Raw genomic sequence first — 12,660 nt, 5'->3', positions numbered from 1 at the left:
TTAACAGGGTTCCTCTGGGGAGTCGGTGGACTCTTTCTGATCAGAGAATATAAATACGGAAAAAGTTATACTGACGTGTGAAGGTCCGATAGCTATACAATATTCTGTGTATAGTGAACAAAATGACCTTTATGAATCCATGGCATGTTTCTATAAAAATGCAGTAAAGAAAATTTAAGGTACTGTGGAATATTTTTCTATGAAAATAAATGCTATATGGTCCTTTAGGAAGATACTTCTCCTAAAATAGAATAAAAAGCATCCATCACTGCACATCCCAGATCTCACAGAGAAGAGGTGTGAATTTGTGATCATTCACTCGCCATGACATCAGCATCTCTGCATGATGATGGTTAAATGTCCGTAATTCTGTAAGACGGCCCAGAAGACATGCAAAGTGTTGAGGGTTATCTGGGTGGTGAAGTTTGCAGCATTTCTGTAGAATATCTAGCAAGGGTTCTTGAAGCCTTTCCACAGACTCTCTGTCTTTTATGTATTGTCGATCTGGTTATGGTTTTAAAAGAAAAGAAATGATTAGCAAATACATGTTCTGATACAACGTAAATATTTACACCAATAAGTGAATACAAAAATATTCAAATGCGTACACTGGTCAACTTTCTCTAAAACTGAGGATTTTTAACTCAGAAATATTTCCCTGAGTTTATCTGGGATTGTACCATCATCTCCCAAAGCAGTTCAGTGCCTGAGTACGTCCCGTGATGCATTGCAACAACTGAGCAGCACGGCTCGGTTCTTGGAGGTGTAGTACAACTGGGGAGTTTAGACCATTGCAGAAGAGTGTACCTGCAGGTCACCAGGGAGAAATGAAGCATCTTCATCCTCAGATGAAATTTCTTTGTTGTCTTTTCATTTTATTCGTATGGAAGTATGTGTTTGGGTATTTGGAGAGGCATGAAGAGAAGAGGATGAGGGGGGTTGTCACTGAAAATTTTGGTGTAAAAAATTTCCTGAGCCGTAATGACTCAGAGAGTGATGGAATTTCTTCACCTTCATGTCTTCCATGGAACCTGATTTGGAGACCTCAGCATCTATCTTTGGCCCTGAAGGTCTCTTTTCTCCCATTCCTATACTAATCAGTTTGTTTGAGGCACTATACAATTTCTTCATACTTTGTAGGTAGAACTGGTTAGTTTTTCCTGTCAAAGACCTAGTTTTTACAGCAAACCCTGCAATCAGAGGTGCTGTTGTGCCAATACTTCTGAAAGCTTTCCAATACTTTGTAGTTGAGAGGGCAACTTGCTACTGTCCTTCTGCCCTTGACAGCTGGTGTTTGTTCCCTAAGGCTGAAGGCCTTCACTGCCATTCTCTGTTCTAAGTCTCAGATTTTCCCAATTTCCCTCTAAAAACTATAGCACTCCACACTGGTCTGTAGTGATATGCATGCAACCACATCTGGGATTTTCTGAAGGGAGAAGCCTGTCATGCTGAGCAGTGAAGAGATACCAGGGTATTTGGGCACTTCTTTTCCTTGTACACAAAACCAGATGGTGTAGCAAGACATTTAGGGTTTGGATTCGTGTGCTTGTTTTCTGGTTTAACAACTGAATATACTGAATAAGCATGTATGCTCACTCACTTTATATAGAATGTAAGTTTTTGCAAGTCTCAGGTCACACTCTGATACTTTTTTTCCAAAGCCACTAATATTTAATTCTAGATTAGAAGTTACCTGGAGACAGGATAACTATGGCTGTGAGCAGCGCGTATTCTTCCTGTGTCATCTTCAGCTCTCCAATGCTTTTATAAAAATTAAACATGGGAGTTATGAATTCATCTGAGATACCTGCAAGAAAAAAAAGAATTATAATATTTTTTATTTATTGAAATAAGTTGGTTTATTGCCACAGAGCAATTATTTAGTATTTGAAGCTTCGACTATCTTGGTGGGAGAAAGTTACCACACAGGTCAGGCCTTGATGCAAGAAAGTTACAAACGTGAGAGCAGATCCTTATTTTCACATCAGAGTAGCAACAGGCAAGGACTGGCAATTTCTTTTCACATGGTTTCAAAGTCTTTCTTTCAAGCAATTCCTTTTCCTCTACAGGTTCATCCATCTAGCTCTTCGGGGCAAGTCTCATACATGTTTTTCTCACCGTTTTCTGTTATTCTAGATGTCTCCTGTTTCCAGGATGCGGTTTGCAAAACAGCCCTCCTGTTCCCTATCTTTACGTTAGGTATATAGAAACCTCTCAGGGTGCATGGTTTGATTGTAGCCCAGCTCTGTGCTACAGCTAATTGCCTTGGGCCTTCAGTTGTCTCCATAAAGGGTCTTAATTGCTCCTTTTATGTAGCCTGAATCTTTAGCTAGGTCTAGGATTACCTGTAGTCCAAGATCAACTTGTTTGCAACTATGAGTACCTTAAAGCATAAACTAGTGTATTACAAAGTACAGAGCCATAATTAAAATCCAGCCCAATTTAAGGATGGGATCATGCAATTCTCTTGCCATCAGCGCAACCCTTTAGGGTTACCAAACTGGGGCGTGCCAATGGGGCTTCCTGTTACTTTGTCATTAGGTCACAATGTTCTTACTTAGCGTGCAATTACAGACATACTCCATTCTGCTTTTTGGTGTAAAAGAGAAGTAGGTCCTGTGACTTTCTTTTTTAAATTTTTTTTTAATGGTGTGTGAGTCAGTCAGAGCAGCTGTTAGACTGTTGACAAAAGCTGCTTGCAACTCCAAAGCAGTGGCACCGACAAGGTGTAGACATCCAAACCAGTGGCACTGCAACAAGAACCTTTCAGCCTTCCCTGGCTGAAAGGATGGAAACCTCCTTTGTTCCCACAGATGAGGGCCATAGGTTTTCTTGTCTTACTCTTAATTTTGAGCTGTTCTAGGAGCAGCTTGTGTAACTTGGTGTGGAAACTGCATGAAATAATGTGATTTTGTATGTTGTATACAACACAAAGCTGAAGTCCAGGGGTGGTGAGGCTTGGAGTGCCTTCAATAGGGGAAATTCAAAATGAAACTCAGAAGATTGAACTCAAAGAAAGGAAACATGAAATCGCTTGACTTAACTACAAAACAGTCTGCGTCTGTTTTGTTGTGACACTGAGAAGTCCATTTTGCTGTGACAGTGAGAACTTATTTCAATCAGTAGAACATTTAAGTGTCCCAGCAGTGAAAGTATGGTCAGGGTGTGGTTTATTTTGTGGCTGAATGGTGTGTTTGAACCTGTGATATAAGCACATGCTCACTTCAGATCACAGGCCACAAATCTTGTTTTTGTAACAAGTTCAACACTATTGAGAAGAGTAAGTCAATTAAGCAAATACATATGATGCAAGTCAGCTTGTCCTGTGGAAGCTAGTAACACAGCTGGAGCTCTCTGCAGAGCAAACAATAGTCATAGCATCTAATGTTCTATGATGTTTATGTCATTAGTCATCAGTGTTAACTATTTAAAATTTTGCACGTATGTTATTGCTAATTCTTGGGAAACTGCCTGTCTCTCTCTCGGGCAGTTTTAAATGCCAAAGTTCCTTACTGTATGATATATGTAAGGAACACATACATAGGACACACCAAAGTCTTAAAGTTTGTGTGAGTCTGGGAACAGGAAAAAAATAATTCTAGCTGAGCCCTAAAGCAGAGCAAATGAATTCCTTATGTGGAAGTAAATAACTCAGCAATGACATGAGAAAACTCCAAGACAAACTGAGTATTTTTAGAAGCCTCTGTGCAAAGTATCATGCCGCTGGGCATCATCATCTTGGCAGCAGACAGGAAACAGGAGGAAGTGGGCTGTGACTAAAACTCCCATCATTTGTTTCTCGTATTCATCATTTGATCCTTTTTTTCTCTTTTTTGAGTGGGATCAGGTTAGTTTTCAGCTCGATGAATACATTTTTTTTGCTGACCATAAAGCTCCTCAAGTCCTACTGTCACTATAGAAGAAGTAGGATGAGAATGATGCTTGTAAACAGGGCGTGGAAGAACTAATTCAGATCCTCACTGGTCCAACCACTGTATAAGCATGCAGTAAAACAATCCTTGCCCTAGAAAGTTTATAATCTAAAATTAAGAAACTAAAGCATGGATGGGTGAAGAAAAAAATTAGTATCAATGTGGAAGCAAATGAAATTACAGCAGAGAGCTTCTTTGTATTACTGTACTCCAAATAGAAAAAAAAAAACAAAATAGAAGAGGTGAAAGGGAGTAAAAAGAGTTGTTTCAACAATGCAACTGATTTACTGCTTTTACCAAAAAGAAGAGAACTCTGAAATATTTAAGCAGATACTTGTCACAAGACAATTATGAATGAAAGCATGCAAAATAAGCAATTCTGAGGCTAGGATAATGGAATTTTTTCTTGGTTACTAGCTTTGCCCTCAACCCATCTGTGTTGGAGTTTCCCTGTTATTTCATCATCCCGTATGCACATGACACAAACTGCTGTTCCATCACAAGAGGGAGCTGTTTTATAATGTGATTGAAAATGTTTGTTTGGATTTAATAAGCTCTACCAGAAAGCAAAAAAAAAAAAAAAAGCAGGAAACAGATGTTTATAGTTCTTCTTTTTTTTCTTATCTACCGTAGAAGATGTTGTCACTTCAGTTCTTGTTATCAGAAAAAGAATTAAAGGTGATTTGGTGTGCATAACTGGAAAGGCTAGAGAAGAAATTAATTATATGACTTTTCAAATGTCATTGTTATAAATCATACTCCCAAAGTGAAAAAAAAATCAAATAGATAAAACCAAATTCCTGGTCTCATTGAGAGCAGAAGAGTTAGCTCTGTGTAACTCTCCATTTTTTTCTTTTAGTTCAGACAAGAGCCCTGCACAGCACTGAGTCGGATAGGCAGAGCTTCCTAGTCAGTGTTTATGGTGTCTCCTTAACTTTTTTTCAAAAAGGTTTCAAAAACTTTGTTTCATGCAGCATTATGGCAATAAGAACATGACCCTCCTTCATGTTGTATTGTGCATCATTGTGAATCACATGAATTTCTACCTAACTACCAGCCTAACTGCATCATCTGCAATTCTTTTGATTGATTTGGCGATGTTAATGCGTGACTGGCTGTAAACCCCACCATAGTCCAAAGGAAATAGGAGCTTTACTGCGTATGGCCTTGCGGCATCAGACTGGAGCAGATTTACACCCGTGAGCATTGTTCGTTCAACGCTGCTTACTTCTTGCACAATTTCATTTCTATCTGTATCTTAAGGCACAGCATTGTTTTAGACTAGGCCACTTTTAGGGTTTTATTCCTACGATTCCTCTCTGAGGTAAGATGGCTGTTGCTTTCATAAGGTTTACAGTTTCAGGCCATAAATAATTATTCAGTCACATAATTCTGGATCAGATGTTTTTATTGTGATATCAAGTCAGTATTGCCAGCTTTTTGAGACAGTATTCTCTCTTCTATTTTGGCTGTTCGGTGAAACTGAATAGATTAATCTATTGCAAGAAGAAAGCTTGAGAGTAAGTACTAATTAACAGCAACAAGCACTGTGTGATTAATATGGATAGAGATCTTTTTTCTTGAGAAATTAATATGGATAGAGATCTTTTTTTCTTTATAATCATGGAGGTGCCAGTGGTTGTGAAACCAAGGGTCTGATAGTAGCTTTTTTATGAATATAAAATATATGAATTACTCACAGATTACATCTTATCTTTCACAGTGTTTCATCTACCAGAACTGTCTTCCGTACTGCTTATGAGCTCTCCCTTCTAAGCTATTCAAATACATCAGCAGCCCTTTAAAGTGACCAAAATTCACCCTGTTGTTGCTGAGAGCCACAAAGGGAAAGATCTAGCCAGCAGAGAAGATACCACAGAGCACGTGCATGTGACCTCTCCTCTGTCACGATCTTGTAGAGGTAAAACAGCCAACTTAAATGAGAAGTTCGCATGTGCTGAGGAGAGCTCACCGTCAGGGGAGCACATCCCATCTTCTCAAAAGTAACCAACAGGACCGCTGCGAAGCCATCATTGCCAGAAAAGAAACCTTAGTTAAAAAAATCAAACAAACAAACCAAACATGCAAGGAGGACGCAAATGACATTGCCTCATGCAATTCTCTGGCAATGGCTTGAGTGCCTGCTGTCAGGAGACAAGTGCAGTCTGGCACACAGCAGCATCATCTGCACTGCCTTGAGCTAGTCTTCACAGATTGAGGCTACATAAGTTTTTGGCCTGGAGAAGCATTCTTATATAGAAGAAAAGAGATGGGTCCCCTGGTATCTGTTCCTGTTTTCATGGCTATAAATTAACTCTGTAGATAGGATTAAAACATTTTTAGCAACTTCGTTTAAAATTCAGAAACATGGCACTGACCAATTCCGTGTGGAGGACTGTATATGAACAGAAAAGCTCTTTGCTACACTCTGCAAGTTAAAATGGTCCTAATTTCTAAATGTTTTGGACAGTGTGCCAGTTTTGGCAACAACACGGTAAATGTCTCCTTCAGTATGGATGCACATGACAATTTGGACTTGGCAGTAGGTTTCTCTGCACAAACACCAGCACAACGGGGTTTTGAAGCACCACCGTTACTCAGGACTAATAATCAAATAATAAAAGCCAAAGACAATGGAAATTTGGAAATTATTAGGTATCCATTGTTCAGGTGCTACATTTTGCCTTTGGTTGCAGGAGTGTCTTGTCCAAATCAATGGGAACCTTGTATCCCACATTCAAGGACAAAAGAGGACTTCTGCCCAATGCTTTGAAATTGTGGTTGTTCTTTTTTTTCTTGGATCTCACTGTACTTCAGCACCTGTAACCCATCCAGGAAGATAGCAGTGTCACAAAGTCAGGTGTCCTGCTGCCAACTGAAAATTTAGGTCCAGATTCTTCCGTTTCTGTCCGTATTAGATAGTATCTTATTCCCCTGTAGTGAAATTAGTAGCACTGCTCTATAGAATAAAATGATGAAATAAAAATCTGTGTCTCTTCGTGACCACTGAAAGCTGATGTCCTTAGGAAAACAAGCTATAAACACACACTGAGAAAACATTCAGCACTGTCTTTAAAATATATTGTACTGCTTGACAATGGGGAGAATTTGCTTTCAAAGTAACAGAAAGAAACTAAGCGTTAAATTACTAGGATGTCAGCCTTTCCCAGAATGAGTTGATCAGTCACAGCATGATGTATGTGTAGCGAAGCATCAAATAAGATGAGTAAGTGGCTCAAGTTCTCATTAACATCAAATAAAATGTCTGTATTTTTCATTACATCTCAATATTAGAGTAAGTACAAGAGGATTTCAGTCTTGGGAACAGCTAATGAAAGAGCTTCCCTAAGACCTTATGGAGAAACACCCTCAGAGCACAAAGGCAGTCACTGAGAAATAAAAATACACCTAATCAGCATAAGAATAAAAATGAATGCTGCTAATGCTCAAAGGTCATCACCACCAGATCTCTGGCTTCTTTATCAGAAAAAAACATAATATCCATTCCATACAATCAGACTGGGAAAGGCATAAATATTAATAGATGAGTGCAGCGTCAGAGTGGACATGGTGGCAGGTGACAGAAGATTGGAGAGCTTATGACTTTTAGGCAGGATCCCCACCACCCTCACTGGTTTTATGGATACGGACATCAAGGCTTGACAATTTGACTTATGTGACATTCAGACATTTGTCTGCACCTAAAAATGTGTGGACATAAGTTCTGACTAACAGCAGTAATTTATGGCTGGTGGCCTGATAGTAGGACCTCACTAGGAGTCATGAATAATCCTGATGCTGCTTCTTCATTCATTACGTAGAAATTTAATTTTTAAACTCTCAGCTATCACTGCGTTTCCTCTGCTGCTCTCTGTTGTCTTTCCAGGGTGTTTCAGTGTGCTGCATTTAGTCTTTTCTTTTCAGTGAGGTGTATGTAAAAAAAAAAAAGTCCCCATCTCCAAATTTCTGTGCAATTCTCTTGTGTTTTCTTCGTTGTCTTCAGTTTAATCTATTCTGGCCGGTCTTATCTCCTGGACCAGTCTATAACATGATAATGCAACTCTTAGTAGCATTTGTCCTTACTGGTTAAGTCTGATTAAGTTTCTACCCTAATATTTTAGTGCAGGCTACTATTCAACCTAGAGCCCTGGTGTTGAGTTCAATGACATGCGTGGGTGTGAACTGCGTATTTAATATTTTGAAAGCTCTACGTGCAAAGCAATGCTAACGGGAGAATTTGGATGCCTTTCTTTTAATTTATTTAAAGTCAAATTTCTGGAAATGACCAGGATTTAAACCACAAAAATAAGGTATTTCAGTAGTAGATATTTGAAACAATTTTAGATTATTCATTTTGCCTACATGTGTAATTCACCCTAAACTAAGACCAAACTTGCAGAAAAGTTGCACCAGCACTGGCTCTTAAAGTCAAAATGAAAAACGCTGATAGCTTGTGTGACAATAAAGAGGATTCCAATAAAAATTCAGTGAACACTGGGAAATACACCTGGGACATGAGAGAGTTAAACCTACCTAGTAAAAATCCTTCCTCTTACAAAACAATCTGCTTGCATTTTCCCTGCAAAGGAAATTATACCAGTAACTGACAGGCAGTCACCAGTACTGAAAACACAGGCAGAGGGGCATTTAAAAAACATATTTAAGCCTTGTCATGCAAGGGACATTGCCTGGTTGACAGATAAGCTCTAGCATGCAGCAGTGTGAGTCCACAGTGAAACTGGAAATTTTGAATGACTTCGGGCTCTGCGCAGCAGCACTAACAGTTAAATAGCATCGATAGCAGCAATTAACACTGCTACAGATGCAAGATCGACAAGCTGCTTTTGTTGTTTACTGTCACAGCCCCATTAAGGGCAGCCAGGGAAAAGGTTTTTAAGTAGTCTTGTTTTTGCACAGAGTGGAGAAATAAAATACATGGAAAAGGGTATTTTGTCCTGTATTCTGGCTATTAATGGAAGGAAAGAATGCAGCCAGCAGCAAGTAAGCTGGACGCTATATTACCTTCCTGTAACACTGGGAGGGAGAAATTCCAGCAGCAGTACTTCCTCTTATGTCTCCAACTTGATCCTGGCTTGAGGGAAGATGTTTTAGAGAGCCTTGTCCAAGAGCAGTAAGATATCTATGTGTGTATATACACACTAAAAATGTTACTGTATTTTATTTCTTAGAAACTACTCAGCCCAGATTTCGTTCTGATCCAGAAGTCATTTGTAATTTATCTTGAAGGTTTCCTTGCCCACAGAAAAAAGAATTGCAGGAAATCTTCCTTTGGAAAAAATAATACCACGTTTGAAATTGTTACTCATTTTGAAATTTTCTCTGACGCAAAGTGCTATTTTTTAAATCTGCTTCATGACAGGTAAATAATATTACTGCAGGAGACGATGTCATACTCCAGCTAGTCATGTTAAGGTATGAAATGCTCTCTTTAAGTCTAGAACAAGCTTGAAAAAAATTACTGCATCTCATCTGGACTCCAGAGCTGCAGAGAATTAACAGGCTATTTTAAAATGATGAGTAAAGAAAATATTATTGGTGCAACATAATAGATTATGTAATGTTCTGGATCGAAGTATTTCCTGCTTCTGCTTTTTATGAACAGCTGACACCTTGAAAAAGAAGGTTAATGCTCACTGTAGAGATTAAAGTAATTTTCAGTTATCATGTATTCATATGGATTCATTTTTCTAAGACTTATTTTTATCAAAAAAGTTAAGATGTCATGCAATAGGAGATCCCTTAATGTAGGCATTTGGATCCATGACAACTCATTAGGAAATATCTCTGGCCTTTTTGGCATACTTTTCTGCCTGCAGAACCTGGACCAGAAGCCATTCATATCAGTATGGAAGTCATAATTTCCAGTCTATCAAACAGCAGCCCCTTATAATAAACCAAAAGGGAAGAAATATAAAACTTACAAAATATGAAACTAGAAATGAATATGCTAAGCAAAACTAAACACATACATTCAGCTAGCGCGTTATTCTCAAGTTTCCTAACTATTACTCAGGGTTCCAATTCCGTAACTATTGGCCTAATTTTGTGTACATCAGTAGTACCTTCATGTTACTGATTTTAACAGTTTCGGAACTGAGTTCAAGCCCAATTCTATGACTAATATTTGAGGTTATGTGTTCTCCTGTCTCTTTCTGACCATTAAAAAGGAAGTTCAGAAGCCGGAATCTATAGACAGACTCTCTGATTCAGAATTGTTGTTATATTTGAATTTTGAATGATAGCTAGTCGAAGGTTGGGTAAAGTTTGTGGGCCAATACAGAAAAAAAGGAAAAACATTCAACATTGCGTCAGTGGAACACAAAGAATACATAGCAATGAAAGACATGACTGTGCCTGCTTTAAGGAACAAATAATATCCAGCCACGTTTGACTTCTCATAATTATTAAGATTTATGTCTAGAACTAGTAGAGTTTATCATAGCCACTGAACCTTTGATGGGTCTTAAGTAGAAAACATACTAAGAACAGGCCAATTTTTAAATTCTTCTATGCACCTTGCATGGTGTGACTCAGTTTTACCAAACTGACCCTAAGAATAGGTGGTTCCCTTCAGTCATCTGCAGTAACACCCTAAAATCTTTTTTCTGTCCTTCTTATTGTGATTGCCTTTGAAAGCATAAATATTGACATTTTATGTGAATAATTTGAAATGGTGTTATTTCTTCATATTGTTCTTGCATACATATCATTGGAGACTTGCACTGGTTTATTTGATACAACATTATTCATAATACTTGCAATATATTTAGAAATAAACCTTTACCTTATGACCTTTAGACTCAAGGCTAAGTTAGATTTGTTCTAGTTAATATAAAGAACGACATTCTCATAAACCTATGTCAGTGCCAATAAACAATTTTACTAGCTTTCCAAGGGCAAAATACTGACACAATTGCAATGGTGTGATTCAGTTTTCCCTCGTTAAACAAGATACTTACCACTATTGCGTATTCTTTCTTCTAAAAGGACAGTATGTCCTGTAGGAAGTTTCCTACTGAAGATCTCAGCTGAACGAAGGAACATGGCTTCTACTGCCGATCCCTTCAGCAAAGCAATCTGATCTTCGTGATCAAGGGTTTGGAAGCCTGGGGAGACATTAGAAGTAAGGCAGCAACAGAAAAGTCTCTGCTACTTGCTGTTCTGAAGTTCTCACACATGAGGCACCTCACATCTGTGTAACCCTGATGTTGGTGTCAGTAGTGTTGCCAAGCGCTGCAGAAACTGAAGCCCAGATTACAGAAAATAACAACAGGTTTGGATCTCACTGAAGTTTATGAGAATTAGACTTGTGTTTTAGTGTTCGTGAAGAGGAACATGATAGGCAAAATCTAGCGGTGTAGAACAACCAATATTGGGGATTTTGTCTAGTCTGATGCTGCTCCCTAACATTAACCTGGAAGTTAAAAAAATCCTAATGATAAACTCATGTTTTCTGTGTCTGTCCATAACACACCGTACAAGGACCATAAATACTGATGCCACCAACTAGGGAAAGTTCTTGTTTTGGACTCCCAGTTCAGTGGATGTCATGGCCTGGAGGCTTTGCTAGAAAGGCGGCAGAGTGACTGAAGCAGAGTGGCAAGTGTTAGTGGTAATTTAGAGGCAAACCATGTGGCATTATAGTGATACATGAAAATAAAACATCTATAGAGACACGACCCTTCTCTGAGCATTTTGTTTGTCAATAGGTAGAGTGACACATCTCAGAGTTTGAATTATTCAGCATAGTATTCCTCTGAGCACAAGGCTCCATTTCTTTAGATGGTGTCTGAACAACGCATACGTATCAGAGAAGGCAGCATTTTTGTATAGTCTTCAAAATATACACAACAATTGCCAAATGGCAACTGAAAGACATGTAAACTTTGCAGCAACAAAATTTGCCCCACCACACTGGATCTACCTGGTAGTTTTTTAGTGAATTCCACGAGAACCTGCACGTGACTGGTAGCCATTTCTGTTAAAATCAGAAAATTTCCTTCAGCACTGAATTCCTCGTGTAACTGTTGAAAATCAAACCAAACAAAATCCGTTAATATTCATTGTCACTTCACATTTAAGAGCATAAAATACAAGAATTACTATGTTGGATCAGGCTAGAGGTCCATCTAACTCTGTAATTTGTCTCCAGAGGTTGTCAAAACCAGGTATTTTAGAAAGCAACATAAGAAGTAGAAGTAGACAGTGCCCTTTTCTCTGGAATATCTGTTTCACTTTCAGTGTCATGTCTGACCATCAATGATTTAGGCATTTATTGAGCTAGAAAGTCTATGTGTACCATAATATTTAACCAAAAGCCTTGTTATCCATGAATTAGTCTGTTTCTTTTTTTATATATATATTTTTGGTTCTGACCTCCGCAACTTCCCACGGAAATAAGGTCCAGAAGTTAGTTATGGGTTATTCAACCCTCCCCCTGCAAGTGTCTTCCTTTTAGTTTTCAAAGGTGATGACTTAGGAAATAATTTTCTACAGTCATTTTTTGAGGGCATTTCTTTTAAGATTGAAAATGACAGTTTTGTAAAAAAAATATATATATACATCTTTTAAACCTTTTTTTTCCTTTTCTTCCTGTTTACCAACTTCTTCAATTCTACCATGAAAACTGGGAGCTCTTACAGGGAAAATGGTATTTCTAGAAGGTAGAGAGGAAAAGGAAAGAAGAGGGGATGAAACAAAAATCCAA

The 12,660-nt window shown here is 38.3% G+C and overlaps 1 protein-coding gene across 1 annotated transcript in view; it reads right to left on the bottom strand.

The window, feature by feature from the left end:
- Nucleotides 1-6: 6 nt before the first annotated feature.
- The window catches only part of NR1H4 (nuclear receptor subfamily 1, group H, member 4), a 39,098-nt gene continuing 26,444 nt past the window's right edge, over nt 7-12,660 (bottom strand). The window contains exons 7-10 of the mRNA XM_010140539.1: nt 11,878-11,977; nt 10,913-11,059; nt 1,694-1,807; nt 7-504 (exon numbers count right to left, since the gene is read on the bottom strand). Of these exons, the coding sequence (XP_010138841.1) occupies nt 266-504; nt 1,694-1,807; nt 10,913-11,059; nt 11,878-11,977 (600 nt within the window). The 3' untranslated portion in view covers nt 7-265. The remainder of the gene's footprint in view (nt 505-1,693; nt 1,808-10,912; nt 11,060-11,877; nt 11,978-12,660) is intronic.

This window comes from Buceros rhinoceros, unplaced genomic scaffold (genome assembly GCF_000710305.1).
Source record: "Buceros rhinoceros silvestris isolate BGI_N320 unplaced genomic scaffold, ASM71030v1 scaffold4817, whole genome shotgun sequence".
NCBI classification, from domain to species: Eukaryota; Metazoa; Chordata; class Aves; order Bucerotiformes; family Bucerotidae; genus Buceros; species Buceros rhinoceros.
This window is presented reverse-complemented; position numbering and strand designations above follow the sequence as displayed.